This window comes from Eutrigla gurnardus (genome assembly GCF_963514095.1).
Source record: "Eutrigla gurnardus genome assembly, chromosome: 5".
Classification (NCBI taxonomy): Eukaryota; Metazoa; Chordata; class Actinopteri; order Perciformes; family Triglidae; genus Eutrigla; species Eutrigla gurnardus.
The window spans coordinates 11,888,215-11,907,134 of NC_139919.1; the positions used below are offsets into that span (position 1 = coordinate 11,888,215).

The 18,920-nt window shown below is 42.2% G+C and overlaps 2 protein-coding genes across 2 annotated transcripts; one reads left to right on the forward strand and one right to left on the reverse strand.

Moving 5' to 3' along the window:
• The first annotated feature begins 481 nt into the window (after positions 1–481).
• Positions 482–11,923, forward strand: nudt6 (nudix (nucleoside diphosphate linked moiety X)-type motif 6). Its single transcript, XM_084010405.1, has 5 exons — positions 482–816; positions 1,412–1,615; positions 7,366–7,421; positions 10,712–10,766; positions 11,114–11,923. The coding sequence occupies exons 1-5, from the start codon at positions 561–563 to the stop codon at positions 11,494–11,496; spliced, it is 954 nt and encodes a 317-aa protein (XP_083866531.1). The 5' UTR covers positions 482–560; the 3' UTR covers positions 11,497–11,923.
• fgf2 (fibroblast growth factor 2) lies at positions 11,543–18,635 on the reverse strand. Its single transcript, XM_084010406.1, has 3 exons — positions 18,295–18,635; positions 15,640–15,743; positions 11,543–12,882 (listed from the first exon to the last, which is right to left on the reverse strand). The coding sequence occupies exons 1-3, from the start codon at positions 18,470–18,472 to the stop codon at positions 12,697–12,699; spliced, it is 468 nt and encodes a 155-aa protein (XP_083866532.1). The 5' UTR covers positions 18,473–18,635; the 3' UTR covers positions 11,543–12,696.
• Positions 18,636–18,920: the final 285 nt, after the last annotated feature.

Below are 18,920 nucleotides of genomic sequence, written 5' to 3' on the forward strand. Positions count from 1 at the left end.
TGACAGCAAACTATTAACATTGTTAAAGTTAATATTTAATCGGATTAAATGTCTCGTTGTTTACATTGCTATTTCCCATTTTTTACATGTAAATCGCGTCGCATTCCTTGTTAGCATGAATAATAAAGTTATATGAATATAATATCTAAATAATGAAATATACAATTAATTCTGTAAAACGTGTGTGCACTTTTGCAATACATTGCACACATATTGAACCTGTTTCCTGACTCCTCAGACAATTTCAAATAATATTTTCTATAAAAAAAATTAAAAAAAAATGGAATTTGACAACATACATTAGTGACTATTGTGTAGCTGTAAATTAGCGTGTACTAAAGTGTAAAGTGTCTAAATAGAGTTTGTGACAGTACCACAAGAGACCATATTGTTTTGTGGCGAGCTAGTCCCCGAGCTGTTTTCTCCAACCATTACGGTATTATGCAACTTCCAGGGCGGATGTAGACGTAACCGCACTGTTGTCGTGTTGCCGGTTGAACCCGACTAGTTAGTAAATAGCGAGCATTGTCTTTAACAGCTGCTTGCGTTAGAATAGTAACATGGCAGCTTGTGCCTTCGCTTTAAAGCTCGTCCCGCTGTTGGTGAGAGGAAGGCTTGGCGGCGGAGCGACTTGTCCCGCGCGCTCAGCTGTCCGTTCGCTCTCGTGCACCGGACCTCGGTCTCAACTACAGCAAGTAACGGGGACCGGCGCTCTGACGGGCAAAGTGGACCGATTCGGTGGAGTGACAGTGGACCTGGCGGAGGTCGGTTTACCGGCGGACATCAGCGAAGGCTCATTCAGCAGTTTGCTTCAAGGTCGGTTGTCTGGGAGTCTGTTATGAAACGCACGGGTCACGTCTCCTCGTCAACAACAACCACCAAGTAGGGCAGGGGTCTGCAGTGTTTACATTAGGGAGAATGCAAACATAGTCGACATGCTCGTTACAAGTCCCCAGAGCCAAAGGAGATATATTTAAATCGATTGTTGCCCTTGACTGGCAGTTCAAAACGTACAAAGATTTATTTTAGGAATGAAAGAGAAAACGCTGCAGTAGGAGTCAACACAATGGCTGGTATTTTAAATGCATTACTGAAACATTAAGTTAATTATCCTTATTTAAAAAAAAAAATTACTTTATGTGCTACCAACATTCTTTCAATTAGTCTGAGATTCAAACCAGCAACCTTCCACTTTGAAAGATCTGCTTTATTACCCTTCAGGCTAGTTCCACCAAATCTATTCTGCTTCTCATCATCTTCTCTTGACATTGCTAATCCATTTGCCTCCAAAAATCAGATTAAGTACTCAAAAAAATGTCCTATTTCCTGCAATTTATTGTTTAATGAAACGACAACATCATGTTTCAACATTTTGCATCCTGTTTTAACATTTCACTTGTGTACTCTGCAGATTCTCTGGCCCAGTGGAAAGAAGAGGGGAAAGTTGCAGTGTGGCTCCGAGTGCCCATCTCACTGAGTCGATGTGCCGCCGCCGCCTCCGCTCACGGCTTCACCTTCCACCACGCCAAGCACGACCATGCTGTGTTGGCACTCTGGCTGGGAGAAACGGCAAGTAGGCTGCCGGGGTTCGCAACCCATCAAATCGGAGTGGCAGGTAGATACTTGTTATTGTGAAAGTTCATATGTACTTTGGAGGTTGAGACCATCTTGTCAGACCAATGTCATTGAGGATTGAGTTATATGCTGCAAACATTCACAGTTGCCTGAAGTTATTACTGAAGATGATTTAAAGGTCCCCTATTATAGTGATTTTCATCAATTTCACACAGCTGTCAGAGGTCCAACAACACTGTATTCGATATGCATTGCCCCAAACCCATCCGTGGTCCTGAATTTCAGCTGTCTAAAAGTTGCTCAAATGAGCTCTGCTGAGAACAGGCTGTTTCTGTGTCTGCAACTTTAAATGCTAATGAGCTCCGTCCGTCATCGCCTACTTGAGAGCCACGGAGACGATGCTGCTAGCTGTCTGGTTGGGACAGATCCTTTTACGAGGGTCAGTGTCGAGGCAAAGCCAGCTTTGTACTGACCCTCGTTACTGAAGCAGTCCGATGTGAAGTGGTTAGCGCACACATACAAGCTAACACTGACCGTAGCCGGCACATTGTCATTATAAATGAAACGCAACCACCGTCTCTTCTGTTCTTCTGTAGCTGGGACCGAATATAAGCACTTATGTTGATTTGTACAACCAACAACAGAGCAATCTGCATGTCTAGCTGTGAGCCTGTAGGAGCGCCGTTGTACCAGTGGGTGGACTGCAGAGACCATGCAGGAGTCGCTTGTTTTCCTCATTCTGGGAGTTGACAGGCTCAGGGGGGGCTGGAGCCAATCCCAGCTGACATTGGGCGAAGGCGGGGTACACCCTGGACAGGAGGCCAGTCTATCACAGGGCTGACATGTAGAGACAAACAACCAGTCACACTCATATTCACACCTACGGGCAATTTAGAGTCATCAATCAACCTATCCCCATCCTGCATGTCTTTGGACTGTTGGAGGAACCCGGAGAACCCAAGCTTACACGGGGAGAACATGAAAACTCCACACAGAAGGAACCCGAACCCGACCTGGGAATCAAACCCGGGACCCTCTTGCTGTGAGGTGACAGTACCCACTACACCACCATGCAGCCCCAGAGAGAGACCCAGTTTTTCATAATATGGGACCTTTAATGCACAGTACTGATTTGGCTCTGGCAGCCCTCCTGTTATTAATACAGATCATCACCAGATTTAGATGGTGTATTATACATGTCCTCCACATTTAAAAGATACAGTGTAATGAAGAAACACTTCACTTCAGAGCCTGGTAAACAACATCGCTGTTAACACTCAAAAATGTCTTTTTAATAAACAAGCTTTTGGTCAGCGACCTATAAGAGCAAGAGCAGCTTGTAAGTGAATGCAGCAGTGCCAAATGTTCAAATGTGATGCAGAACACTTGTGTCAATCAGTTGAGCTCCGTGTGGCTAAACATTGAGGGGATTGTAGTCCAGAGTACAAGTTCAAGAAACAGTCAAGAAAGAACATTAGATAAACACAACATAGAAAACATGACCTTGGAGATAAATGCTATGTAAACATCAGGCTTCATCACACAACGAGCACATCAGAGTTTAGTCACAAGAAAAATGGTGTTAAAGGGTAGACACAGTGGGGACAACGCTCCTAAGGAGGGGATCCATGACAGCTCTGTCTGGCATAAACTACAGTCAAACATCACAAAACAATAGAGCTGAAATTATAAACAGATCAATTGGTTGCACAACTGACACAAAATGTATGAGTAATAATGCGAATGAGTTAGTCGCTGCCCCTAAAAAACATCTCTCACTTCACTGTCACACAGTTTTTGAGTATCAAATTCTACATTCTTATGGTATGAATCTAGTGTTATGCTTACTTGAGGCATTTCTCTAACCGACCCCTCACAGTGAAGTCTTGAGGCTGCGAGCAGAGGAGCTCTGTCTGGTGTTGCATTACTTCTGATTGACCGAGACGACCGCAAGCTCCCGGGAGCCACGAGCCCAGAGCATTACTGATATGAGAGTAAAGCTTACATCATTCCCAGCGGGGATGAGAGCTGGCGTCAGGCTGAGCCAGCCACGCGGCAGTTATTATTTCATATTTTTAATTTTAGTTACACTACAGAGACCGAGGTAGATGATATGGAGGTGTGATTTATGAGGATAAATCCATTCTGATAAAACACATTCAAAGCTGGGTTGATATATGACTTGAATCACACATAAAACCATGTTGTTGTTTTTTTAACTGGATACGATATTGTTTGTCTTTTGGCCTGTTAGGCATTTTTAAACTTTGGCCCCTTTCACTTCATCAGGATTGTGAATGTGGGGAGAAGAGCAATGGAGGGAGGAGCTGCCGTCTGAAGTGTCCTCAGTTTCTGATCGTCCAGCAGAGGGCAGAGTGTTGTTTATAGCTTTTCAGAGAGGATGCACTTGAATCATGTCAGAACATGTCCAGAGCATCCCTCCGTATGGAAGAGGGTCCAGAAATTCCCTTTTTTTGTTGCCAGAATATGGTGGTACAAACAAAGTGATGAAACTTAGGAAAGGAATCTGAAACACGCAGCTGTTTAGATGATCTAATACTCGTTTGCCCGGGTGCTTGCAGCTTATCATTTTAAACTTTAACTACTACACCATTGTTGGTGTTAAAAGACTTTCCTGTTATTCAAAACACCTACAATCACTACTATCATTTTAGAGGCAGATTTACAATGTTGTGGAGTGAGGCAAAGGAATCCTGAGCCCCCCGGGAGGCGTTTAACTGTCCAGCCTGAACGTCAAAAGTGTGACATTGACTGTTTCACACTTAGAATTAAAAGTTAGGCCAATAACATTTTAAACTATCACACTGTTGAGCCAAATCCTTGACTTGTGCTGCTTTTTCTACAGTGGGTGATAAAACGGTAAGTTATTTAATATGTCTAATATGAAGCGGAGGAATATTCTGTCTGAAACTTTTCCACAGAAGCAAGATCCAGGTTGTAAAATACGAGACTTTTCCTTTAAATCACAGTAGGTGAGTACAAGTCGAGAACACAAGGAGGAGTAGCAGTAGTATGCGTGACAAGCTTAGAGTGAAGTGTGGATGTAGTCACTGTGATGTCACCCAGTGGTTTCTGGACTACGCCCGTCGCCATCTTGGTTTTTGGAACCAGAAGTGACATGACAGGATGGAGCTAAGCACGACTGAACAATGACATTTAACTTTCATGAAAGGGTTAAAGTTGTAAGGCGACAGAAGAGAAGTTGGGTCACTTTCTAACAGACTTCCATGTAATCAGAAGCCCCTTTCAGACAGATGATTCGGCTGAAATGGCGGGAAGGCGAGTCAAAATATGCTGCGAACCGGAGCGTTTAGATAGAACATAGCTTGCGGCATTACGCCCCAACAGTGTCTTCGTTTAGATAGCATCCCGGCGTTGCTGACGAGTGATGTAAGACAGCGCGGCCGCCGTCTCGTCTATGGACTCGTCGGGCATGTGACATGTTCAATAAGCGTCGGAAATCTGATTAGCTCAATGCATCAAAACAATTACGAAAGGTGAACATTTGCTCGTCTCGCATATTTACACGACTCTTCAACAAGTAAAGTTGCTGCATCATAAACATGCGTAGATGCGTATAACGGCGGCCTCGTACGAGCAACCACCGCCGTTTATCTGCTTCGGATCTACACTCTGAACTTGTTAAATCCGGCGTAATTCCATTAAATTATAGACTCCATGTTAATTCTATTTACATATCACACACTATAACTAACAGTATTTACATATTTTTTAATTGTTGTGATATAGATGGTATTCTGAGTACAAAGCATAGAGAACCAGAGTAAATGTGTAAAATGTATCAACGTCTTCCACATGCTCACACAGCGTAGGAAAGCACACTGCTATCAGATGGCTGACAACTTTTCTGCAACCACTGTAGCATTGAAGCATGGCGGAATTAGCAAGCTAGCTAGCTAGCTAACTTGCCAGCCATTAGTCTCCAGAGCTCATGTTTAATATCACACGTCCACCCAAGGTTGAGAGCCTCCCTTAAACGGGTGAAATAAATTAGTACATTTTGGCTGAGATACAAAAAAAAAATCATGTAAATCATGAGGAGTGTTTCATGGTAGTTTCCCACTGAAATTATAATAATTATATTTTTGGACAGTGTTCAGTATTTTCAATGTCAGCGCTCTATCTTAATGACAGTATGTGTAAAAACTCAATCAGCCGTTGTGTACTAGACGCAATCCTGAATGGATACAATGTTGCATGGAAACCATAGTAAACCAGATCCTAGACATCAAAATACTAGTCCAGATAGTATACTGCAATGTAATTCAGCTCAAGTTGTTGAGTAGATGTTCTCATCTAGAGCGACGCTCAGTCAGATTTCTACATCCGACCTCAGCGTGACCTCATAGTATATAATTACTGTAAAAACCAAATAGTAGTAGAAGAAGCCTACGTGATATATGAATTAAGAGAAGACATCAAACTCCGTTGTGGCTCAGCAGCCAACTGTAACCTCAAGAGATCAGAACCCACAGTTCCCCTCAACAGTCTCATAATTCCTGTGCTCTTTTTTATCTTGTTTCCTAGACCGAAGGCTACATAATGATAGCCTCCCTTAGCAGCAGCCAGGCCTCCTCCCGCGAAGCGCCATATGGCACGCGGATCCACGATGACATCAGTTTCCACTTGGAAGTCCAATTCAGGACTTTCAGGCGACCCATCCCTCTTTTACACATCTGTGACATTCATTTAAGGAGGCCCGTCACAGTCGATCAGACGGAGCAACCGGAAAAGAAAGTGGCCCGTTTTCCCTCCTCCTCCGGAGCTGTCAGCGGCACATAGCTGCTCCTCTTAGTCACAAGCTGCTGAAAAAAAAGCTCCTCAAACAAGAGGAAAGGACGTAATTGGTGAAGTGGGATTTCCACATCTTTCACAAGTACAGCTGAGTCACTCGGACTTTGCTTAGACTCGAGAAAGTAAAGAATTTTATTTTCCGTCAACCCCCTATTTTCAGACGTCAATGAATCTGTTCTTTACTATGTCAATATAGCAGCAACAGTCCATATCTTTGTATTGCCAGTGGATCACATGACTATTGTGAGTGAAAGCTGTCGCTACGTAGTGACGAACCCACAACGAATATTCTCCCAAATCTGGAGTCGTTATCAGCTACGCTACATGTAGCATTTTAGCAGCTTCCAGCTCATTGTTTTGGTGTTTCTGCCCACAACCTTACTGGTACTATTTTGGTTCACTCTCACGGCTCTCATCAGCACCGTTTCCAGCTGCAGCAGCTAGACATAGTCCGACATGTCGCACAGCAACCTCGTGTGAAACTAATCGAGGCAATACAGAGAGAATACTTCAAACCAACACACTTCGGGGATTGTACAGAAGTGTACTGGATAAAAGTCAGGTGATGCTTTTATTTTTGGTACAGCAGTTTGAGAAGTGGAATAAACTTAAATTCTCATTTCTTCCAAAGTCCATGTTGTTTTATTTGACTGGTTTGTCTGTGGACTCGATATATGTTCAACAGCAGAGACGTGTTGGGAAATCTAAAATGGACAAGGCAGCTGTTGTGTCGTCTGAGGCCTGACGGAGGCTCGGCTGCAGGACTTTCATCCACATGGTTCATGTTGTGTCCAACCTAATAATTAACTTTGACCGAGACTGCCAACAGGTTTCTTTTTTTGGTTTAATTGTTCTTACGGGAACTACTTCAGGGCTATGTGGACCAGCTGATTACTGGGGACGCAAGTACGAAATATGTGAAGTGAATGTCTGATTGATTGTTTTGTTTTCCAGGTGCAGTTGTTGATGAATCAAATGGAAAAGTTATTGTGGTCCAAGACAGAAACAAGGTATATGTGACATTTTATTGTTTCCTATTGCTGCCCATTCCATTAAATCTAATAATAAATATTATACTGTTGCCATATTAATTGAATTAGATTAAAACAGATATTTGACTTATGTTTTCAGCAAATGCATGCATGTGTTGGCTGGAGATCTAGAAAATGATGATTTGTATATACAAATAGGTGCAGTTGGCAGCATGATATGTTTTTTAAATAGAAAAGGGGAAAAAAAGGGCCATGATGCAGCAGATCTCAGTGCTGCAACCAGTTTTGTTTATTCAGCGAGTTGTGTGTCGCCTCTGTTGAACCGAACGTGGGTGGAAATCCTCTCCGCTCACACTTAACATAGCTGCACACAACATTAGTTGACCTCAAGCAAACATGGTGTTTACACGAGCTGAATGCACTCAAACAACGTCGTGAGTGCGTGCCACTGTCGGCTCTCACAGAGGACCGCTGTAGTGCTCAAGTTGTTGTGAGGTCGACTTACAGCACGGCTCTTTTAAAACAAGATCGTAACGCGATGCTGCAGCTTTGAAAGCAATTAGGTTTTAAGATCTACCAGATATGTAAATACTTGACAGGAATGAGTAAAAGTGTTCAGGTAAAGGCAGCAGCTGCTGTCCTTAAGACAGATATCATATTTTATGTGACCACACGTCACCAACACTACTGCTAAAGCTGGCTGGAATTCCAAGCATGAAACGCCAGAAAGTCCTGGCATTGCGTGTACCCATGTAACACAAGAAACACCAGGATACAGTAGGTCTGTTTAACAGCGATGACCTAACTGGAGCTCCCTCAACAACAAGCCACCATCAAACACTGAAATGAGAAACATGTTAAGAGTACAAAACACAAGCAATGGAATACAAGGGTCCCAAAAGTCAGAGCAATATGATATCACAACATTTTAACACAGTAACAATGATATTTGCACTGGATAAATGACCATATGGCTTGATACGGTGTAGCTTCTCTTATTAAAGAGAGTACAAAGTATAAATGACCATTGTCAGGGCATGAAAGCAGTAAACTGTTGATCGTAGAAAATCAAGATGTCATTGTCTGACACTGGCGTAGCTATCAGTGCTGAAAAAAAGGTTTAAATTGAATCAAATTGTGGCCTTAAAATTGAAATTTGGGTTGATTTGTGGATTTGGAGACTTGTGACACACCTACTGCACAGACAATATATAGTATCAAGAATATCATCTCAATATCTAACTGAAGATGTAAATTAAAGTGTAGAATGATTAGTAAATTATTGATTAGTCAAGAGACAAAAACATCTGTAGACTAAAATGTAAGTTTGATCAAGTGTTTAGATCATCTATCAGGCCAAAATGACAAGTTTCTCTGCTTAGAGCCTAAAGAGAATATATTTTCTGTTGATTGAACAAAACAATTGATATGAAGATTAAATCATTCAATCGTCTCATCCATAATGAAAACTAGAGTCGATCTTGTGATGGGATCACAGCATCTGTAATGCCAAATCAGCCAGAGGCGAACAGTGAGGGGGCCAGTTGCCTCTTCCCCACTTCCTACCACCTCGCGAGGATCACACTCATCTTTACCTTCATTTTAATCTCACCTACTCACCTGTAAAGTTTCATGATTGCGTCTTGTAATCCAGGACCACATTCTGCCACGATGACACACGAGGTCTGTTGCTGTCGCAGCCGGTAGTAATCCTTAGCAGCAACACTGTGTATCAAAGAACAGTCTGAACCGGTCCAACACACATGAACGGCAACATGGACATGTGTCAAAGAGCCATAATGGCTGAATCTCAAGCAGGAATCATGAATGAGTTCAGATTCCTGCTGCAATTACAACAAATATTGAAACATTATGATTCTGCTCTTTTGAGCCCCGTATATCATGATTCATCACAACATCAATTATTTGTCCCCAATCTATTGTTGGTCAGATCTTATACCGTAGTCCCCAAAATATAATTTCAATCATTTAAATTCCTCCATGGCATTAAATATGTAGTCTATGCGTCTCTATTTAATCTCTCAGCAGTTTCAGTGTAAAGAATCAAAGAGGGGACACGTGGCTACTGTACAATCTGGATCATATGACAAATATAGCTCAATAAAGTAGAATAAAAATGGGCCTGTTTCATGACAACACGTGTCATAGACTCAAGAGCATATAATGCATTTTAATGGCTTCTGTCCAGAAGCAGAGGGAAACAGTTAGTGGCCTTGATGTGTGGGAAGAGTTTTATCTCCTTCTCCTCCTCCTCCTCCTCCTCCTCCTCCTCCGCACCATCGAGCTGTTTACTGGAAACGGTCTTTATGCAGTAACAGTCTGGCCCTTGGCAGCAGAGTCTCTGGCAGACCGAGCCAGTTCAGAGCTCACGAAGGGTTACGGACTTCCTGAAAGGAAACCAGGACATTATCACTCTCACATCAGTACAAAAGACAGATCCCCTATGCCCGAGGGTCATTCCATCCAGCGGGTGAATGATGTCATGGGTGTTTCATTTAACCCTCGTCCAATCATTTCCCAGTTAATTTGGCAAGAACAGTTGGCATCGCCGTGCGAAGGGTTCTCGGTATTATTATTTTCACATTAAGCTCCGACAGATCTTGTGGGGAGGATTTTCCTTTGAAAAACCACACTGATTAGAGTTACACAAAATACCTTTATTTCTTCATTTCCAGCACATTTTTGAAAACCGCTCCAAAAATATAGCATTCTGACATGAAATACATGAAAAATAAATGCTGTGCATTCATGTTCCTCACAAAGAGAGCAAAACAAGGAAAATCTTAGATGAAATAACATTTCTTGGGGAAAAAAAGCACTGCATACAAAATTCTTTAAGTAACTACAAAAATATATATAAACAACACTGACGTCATAATTTAACCAGCAGCATACTGTTATTAAATATCAAGTGGTGAAACAGTTTTGGAAGACACACTTCACCGCATCAAATGTAAATATAAAACATGAAATGAAAGGAGGATTAAACATCTCTCTGCCTGTATGATTATTAGTTCAGATACATAAGATGACCCCTTTAAGAACACAATCTACTACTTGCTGTGATTTTCTAAAAACACAATGAACACAACCCACTGTAAGGTAGTGCCACCGATTTAAAGAACTTGCAAGACACAAGTGACTTTAAACTGGTTGACTGGAAGATTGTATGATTGAAAGAAGGTGAAATAAAATGTAGTTTTCATTAAGTATACAAGATATTACGCTAAGATACATTTACAGCAGTGCCATCTGTCACAATGGATGTTCAATGTTAACTTTTTCAGACAACGAATGCTTGGAAGTTCCCCGGTGGCTTGTCGGATCCAGGAGAAAATATTGGTGAGTGTCTAAAAACTAATACAGTACATCTAGCTAAATCCTTCAGTTTGAGTGTTTTGTTAAAGATAATACATTCATTTGAACTGTACAAAATAAGGCACATGATATACGCAAAGAATTATATCCATTTCTCCATATTCACCTTTTTTTGGTTTTACATTTTGAAAGCAGCTTTAATATTCTATATGTGACCCAACCCCCAAAGCAGCGTTTGTCTTTACTAAAAATATATGTATTTCCCCCACATCTTGATATTAGTCTGCAAGGTGACTGACATGGAAGGATGAATATATTCCCTTTTCATCCGGGTCTTTAAATGCATTCATATTTCCATGAATCTATCCCAGGAGCCACTGCTGTTCGGGAAGTCTTTGAGGAAACCGGCGTTCACTCCGAGTTCAGGTCTCTGCTCAGCATCCGGCAGCAGCACAACCACCCCGGCGCCTTCGGCATGTCGGACATGTACATCATCTGCCGACTCAGCCCTCTCAGCTACCACATCAACTTCTGCACTCAGGAGTGTCTGCGCTGCGAGTGGCTGGACCTGGCCGAGCTGGCCAAGACCGACCACACCACGCCCATCACCTCTCGCATCGCCCGGCTGCTGCTCCGCGGCCTGGAGCGGGGCTTCGGCAGCATCGACCTCGCCATGGAGGAGCTGCCCGCCGTGTACTCTGGGAAGTTTTACCAGCTGTACCACAGGCAGCTTCCACCGGCACTGAAGTCCTAGCAAGTCATCATGAACCGGATGGCTAGCTGCGTTGACACATGGTCCTCAGTATTTCTAATATTTAAAGTGGATTCATAATCACTATGTTTGCAGTGTGTGTGTTTTTAATAACACTGTTATTGTTGAGAAATATGGTGCAAAAGGCGGTGAACTACAAAACCTCACTTTTATGCCTCTGCGGCGTCTGCAAAACCGCAGAGTTTTATACTGTTAATTTATTGGCGGCCATGTTGGAAGTCCACATCTGTTGGACAACAGTGGCTGCCAGCATCTGATTTTAATTATTTAAAAGGTACTGTTTTTAATTTGGTGGTATTTTTAAAAGGGAACTTGTTAATGAGCTGACCACTGTCAGCTAACCTTATACTGGCAGAAGCCAACGTTAGTGGCTAGAATTGCAATATTAATATTGGCTGACTGACCAAGACTGGTCCAAACTTAACTGCCTTTCTGTCGTTGAACTCATTTACAACGATTATCTCATGCTAATACATGTACGAGTTATGCTCCAGCGCCATGCAAGGTGGACTTTTTGCACAAATCTCAACTTCTACACTTCCAAAAAGGATGAATGCAGTTTTATCAGAAAGAAATATGAGCTCAGGTAGCCTGCTGAATTTCCATTAAGTGTGTCAAGATACTTTGTAGTACAATAGTATGGAAAATAATGAGAGGGAAACTATAAGTAGTGCTTCAGTTATGATTGTAGGGTTTAGTGAGGGTTTAGTGTGCTTAGTTTATTTTAGAAATTTGTATAAAAATCCATTCAGTTCAAGCCCTATTATCTTATTAAGTTCTAATAATGGAGGATTTGAGTGTATTTTCTCAGGAGGAGACATAAAGTCAGAAGCTGTCTTGTTAAGAAAAGGTCGCTGCTTTAAATCTCAAGCAGAGAGGGAAGTTCTGTCTCGGTAAAATGAAGACTGCCAGACTTAGGATGCAAGTCTCCTGACTCCCGTCGCACTAGTGTAGCACTTGGCTGGTCTGCAGTAAAACTCTGGCTTTACAGGGAAGCAGTCAGGTGTGAATGTGAGCCACTGTTTGAAAGTAAAAAGCTGAATGAGAGCAGACGTGTTCAGGATTATAAAGCATCACAGCTATTTTGGGCAATGTTGATGGAACACTTTGTCTTCATTGCCGTCACATCTTCTTCTTTGTTGCTGCCACTAAGACGTTAACATCTCTCAACCAGATCCCCGATTAGCACTTGGCAGACATTGGAAGAAAAAGAATGGCCTTTTGACCCGGTCCAGTTTTGCTTCCAGACTTGTACTGGCCAGTCCGCTTCAGTGCCACGTACATGTTGGGGTACTTCCTGGAGCGGTAGGTGTTGTAGTTGTTGCTCTCGAGCCGCTCCAAGAAGTAGCATTCATCTGTCGCTCGTCTCTGCAGAGAAACAGAGTCACATGAAACATGTTTAATGTGACGTTCAGTGCACTGACTTTCTATCTGCTGTTCAGGGAGGAACAGTAGAGGTTCAGCAGAGGATTCAATCTTACAGGACAACTACTGGGACACCCTCCCATCCCAATACACTGCAAACTGAGGAACTGTAAGCAAATGTGAAACCAGTCTTTTTCTATTTTAACAAATGGAAACTGAAGTTAGGTCATTCCTTCTGTACGATTAATACAAATGATACTGTGTTTCTTTCCAAGCTGCTAATAATCCTCGGCTAATGTACATCATTTCTGTTATTTTGTTTGGATGATATTTGATTAATATATGTTGTTGGAAGTGGAGAAAGTTTGTAATGCCGACATTTTATGACATTAAATTACCACATAAAACATGAAGAACTAAATGCCACCTTTATTTTGAAGGAGACTGTTTATAATAAATCCTGCTCAGTATTTTAATGCTTATGCAGGAAAGTCACATTTTAAAAAGGAAGCCATGCCTGATGAGGGAAATTATTACACGTCGTTTCAGCTTCCTTGAATGGTGATTAAGCATCCAACATGGAGGGGAGCGGGCTGACATGTTAAGCAGGATAAATGTGAGGAAATTAGCAATAATACAAAAACTAAACTAATTAAGATGTTTTGTACAAACTTGGAGGTTTAAAATGGGAGCAGAAATGATGATCAGTGTAAAATACAAAACTAAATCTGCTTCTTGTTATCCTGTTATCTGTTTTAGGGCTCATAGCATTCCCTCTTTTGAGGAAAACCTGAAGACGAGATTAATTACTGAACGTCTGCCAAAACATTGCCGTCTTGCTGGGCGTTAACTGCTCTACACCCTTTCCAACAAGAGGCTTTTGTTTTACTTCTTCTATAACTTAACTGCACAGCTGTGGAGCGATTAGTCAGAACACACTTTCAAATGCAACAAGTCATTCTACAAAAGCAGCAGCTTCCAACAAACAATACCCGAGTGTCCAAGACCACTGAACCATTGATCAGCCATCTATTACACACCGAAACATATCTAGGACATACATTCATTGTTGTAACTAGTCTTACTAGATGACTGCATTTTTTTTATTTTATTTTTGTAAATGCACAGGAAATTTGTATTTTAACTAAATAAAATGTTTAGTTTTTTAAGTTTTAAGGTGGAATACATATTTTAAATAATTCCAATCTTGCACAGATCTTATCAACAGAACAAATCGCTGCATTGCATTATGGGTAACTGCTAATACATGCTTTCTGCTTCTAGATAAACGTAACAAATGGTTAATAAGAAGAGAGTTAATTTCTTGCGGGGTTTTTTTTAATGATTTTCGCCACACAAGTCAGAACAGAGAACAACACCTTGGGTGGCAGCCGCTCTAGCTTCTCATTATGGAGGAAATGCTTCTAGCCAATTACTCAGACTGTGGACAAGCCTTCACAACCACCAAACCACATCAGTCACCGACACTTCACACTTCCACTGTCGCTGGAAGCAACTTCATTGTGGCAACGGACCAGCGGCGGTGCCAAACTGGCGTTGGCAACTCCTCATGAGCGCTCAGATCAGTTTTAATTTGACTGTGCGTCAGTGTCTAAACCTAGCTCTGAAACTCACACATGGCCACCTTATATAATCTGATCACTGAACATTAAAAACAGCACACGCTATTTAGTGAGTTTATCTGCTGTCAATTCCTAAAAGCATTTCACTTTAAAAAAAAAAACTAACTAACTAAACAAACTAAAAAAAAAAACGACCCATAATGCCAGGGAGATCTTCCAGCAGACACCAATGTGCATCTACTGACTGCAGAACAGCGCTCTCTTCCTACTTCAGTCTTCATTCAGAAATGTCAAGCATCTCCATTATGTCTGTTTTCCCAGGCTCTCAAAACCGCCTTATATTATATGAACAATCAGTTGTCAGATGTGGCTTGTGAAACATTTGTTTGGCCTCTCACGTACTGTCCATGACTGTCAGGTTGTCCCTGGAGACCCAAAGTCACAATAAAAGCCTGCAAATACTAGACATCCCACCATTCACCCATTCGCTATTCTCCACCAGCAGCATCTAGACTATATGTCTATATGGTTTACAAAGATGCTACGGTACACATTAATGAAGGATAATTAAAGCATGTACTGATCCTAATGTAATTGGAAATGGGAATATAGCTTATTGTATTACTTTTTGCAGAGCCAAAGAATCGGTCTGAACTTTATGGGTAGAAATGAAAAGCCCTAAGTCATAACACAAAGTTATTTGGATTTAAACTCAGTCCCAAACTTGCTAGCATTGCTATGACGAGTGTCATGATTGTATTGACCTAGGCAGTGTTGATGCTGAGGACTCAAGTGGAGAATGGAAAGACAAATGGTGATTGGATTCGGTTGATAGTCACAGTAAAAAAAAACAGGAGATGCAGATCTCTCCATTGGCCTATTTCAAGTTGTGGCAAACCCTTTTCATTCTCAGTGCTGACTATGACAAACGTGTGTCAACCTAATTACTTCCCTGCGAGGGAGGATTCCTTGTCAAGTGGCTGGTAAATATTTGGTCTCCAAAACACAGCGGTCTAAATGCTGCTCGTGACAAAGGCTGAACACATTTCGATTCAGGCGATTAATATAGATTTGTGAAAAGCACTGTTGGTAAAAAGCTCTTTAAACCTTTCAGGAAATGCTACTTGATGATTGCTCAACTTTTGTTAAGAGGAAGATGATGATGCAGCTCACTCACCGCTCCAAACAGTCGTCCGTCTCGGTTCATTGCCAGATAGCGATTAGCACAGACTCCTTTGATAACGACCTCTCCTACTGAGGTCGACTGGAATTGAAGTTTTACTGAGGGAAAAGACAAAAAAGCAGGCATCATTAGAAGAAAAAGATTAATAGCTGTGTTTAATACTTAAAAAGATAAAGAAGGCATAAACATCCTGGGTTCTGGATATTTACATGGACTCCCAATGAACTAGCAGTCTCTCTAATGGTTCCATGTAACTCTAAACTATTTAACTCAAGTTTTGTTATAATTGTTTGAAAACCACCCGTTGACGCAAGCCGGGAAACAAATCCCAGCAATGATGTTATGTGAGGCGTTTCATGATGAAATCTGTACTCCAGCAGTAAACATGTGTAACAAGTGAGACTCTGTGCAGCTACTCGCTCGCTAAGGACATTTAATATCGTATGCTAAGTAGTTTTGGAGGGAAGATTGGCGATAGGCTTGATAGACAAAATACAACATGTTAATAGTTGAAGCTGCATTAGTCACTGTAAGTCGGTGTTGCAGGTACAAGTACATTATCACACCATATCACCCATTTATAAAGCTGTTAATGTGGTAACAAATAAATCGCCCACTAACACATCCAGCAGACATAAGGCTCCAATTGTCCCATCAGTGTCCATCTAATAAATGTATGTCTAATATTCACTCTCACTTCAGCTCTGTTTATGTCTCTAAATGCTGAGAATGACGTCTGGCTCTGAGACAGATGCTTGACCTTTTACTTCCTAGCTGCTAGCCTTGTCTGCCGCGGTGCCGGGCAGGTAGCGTGCACTGGGATAATCAGAGCTTGTTGGTTGGAAACAGCTGCTTGCTGCGACAACGAAGCAACACCGACGAGAGTGAATCAAACTGTAAATATGCTGTAAGACCATAACAATGACCTCAAATAGAGTCTGGGGGAAATGTGATCATTGTGGCAGAAAATGTGCATACATATCTTATTTATTATTATTGTATCTGTTAATTACTGTTGCATAAACAGCACCTCATTTGCAACTTCTACCAGATGCCTCTTGTAACTCACGCCAGCCAACTGTATGGCAGTGTGTCTGACAGCAGTCTGAGCATACCTGCTGGCTGTGTGACAGCCTCCACGCAGATATATCAAAACCCTCTCCACATCTTTTTCTAAGAGGCTGCTTGCCAACAAAGCATACTTTGAATCAAACCAAACCACCAAAAGAGAAGCAAAGGACCCCCCTTAAGATGAAGTAGGAAATCTGTCCAGAATGATCCACATAAAGGCTTCAAATAGACCCACATTTGTCTACAGATGAGCATGCTGCCTGGATTATTCATGTCTGGGATCAAAGAGAAAGACTATCATTGGTCTGTTGAGTGTTTTACTGGGAATATTATGTCCCAGCTATTGTGAACAGAGTAAAACCCTCCCTGGGCCGTGCTCGTCCCTGTACAGCGTGGTCCTATCTGTAATTGTCCTGAGGTTGGTGACACAAGGGCAACAATTTGTGGCAACGGACTGTATATGACCACGTTGTCCTCACAAAGCTTTGGCCCAGGAGGTTACAGAGAACACACATGTGATGGAGTGGATTCCCATCTGCATTATTACAGAAATCCCACTGGAGGACCCTTGGATAGATTTCTCACTGATGCTTCCAATTCCAACTGGCAGGTGTGTTAGGTTGTTTGAATAGTTGGCAGGGCAATCACAACCTTAATAAAAGGACCATTGATGAATCACACCACTGGCTGCATTAAGAAACCATAATGGTTAAAAAAAGCTAAATGATTAATACCAATTCCTGACTCATGTTGCTGAAGCGGTCAACAACAGGAAGTGTTTTAATAATTAATTGAATCGTTTTAAAAATAGCTCCTTTAACTGTTTCCATATCAGGCATTTGTTTGGGTGCACCTGCCTGAAATATGACACGGTATCTCGGGCAATTGACGTGTATTCCTTGGAATAATGCCAGTGTTTTCACATCTCCCCTTCCTCTCCTCCCACTGACTGATGCAACTGTGGACACACTTAAAAGTAATCAGTGATATATCAGCGGCACCGAGGGGTAACGTTGTCCTGGCCAAACAAGCAAGCCATTGTTTCCACTTTAATAGTTGAAGAAAATAGTCTAAATTGTCTCTCACTCGCTAAATAAATACTGATTGACTGCTGGTACAGAGTACATTTCATAATATGTTGTAGCAATAGTATACTTTTTATAGATATATGCCAGGGACCTGTAGATCAGGAACTCACTTATTGTGTTTTTTTACTCGTGTTGTGCTGTTTGGTGTGACGTAAACCACACAGTAAGCAGTGTGAATGAGTGTGACTCAGCGTGGGGATCTACATTCACTAAAAACATCACACACATTCCATCAAAGCCCCCATTAATTAAGAACATTAAGTGGTGTTTGTCTCCTGAACTGCACTTATTATACTTTCCAGAAGTAGGCCGACACACATTTTGGTGTTTACAATGTGGAGAATTGAACCTCAGTGAGCTGGAAAGTTCCCATCGTTCCTCCATGATGTCTTTGCTTCGCTCTAACTTCCCTGTTACACATTTAAAAAGAAACATAAAGAGGCTTTGTGTGCTGTGCAAAGTAAAGACGAAGGGGGCTGGAAGTACTCACTGTGGGGGTCGTTCTTCTCCCGGATTCCATCAACACCCCCGTCGGACCTTATCCTCAAGAAGAAGCCCCCGTTTTTACAGTACAGCCTTTTGGGATCCTTGAAGGCCCCGGGAGGAAAGCTGCCGCTGCCGCCGGCTTCAGGTGTGGAGGGAAGAGTTGTGATTTCTCCCGTGGCCATATCCTCCTCTTTCCCCGCTTCCCGGCGTCTGCTTCGTCTCCTTCTTCAGCAGTGCAGGAGCCCCACTGTGGCCTCCCACCTCCCACTAACTGCTGCCTGTTCCCTCCTCCCCTCCTCCACAGAGCTTCACACAAACTGATCCTGGTTAACCCCAGAGGTCAGTTTGCTTGAACACCTACCCCCCCAGCCCCACCCCCCTCTCAGGGCAGCATGTGCCCTTTGAGTCCTGAGAGTCCGAGGCAGAAGGACTCCTGAACGCCTCTACCGAACAGCAAAATCTACCATTCGTAGCTGCTCCTCTGTGGTTGGTGGAGCGGGCAGCTGCTCTGCCAGCGTACTTTGAGCACACTGGTAAAGGGGATGCATGCAGACTCCCCCTCGCTTCCACTCTCCTTGCAATGAAGTGTTTAAATCTCGGCAGCTGGCTTAGATCTGTAGGGAAGGCTTT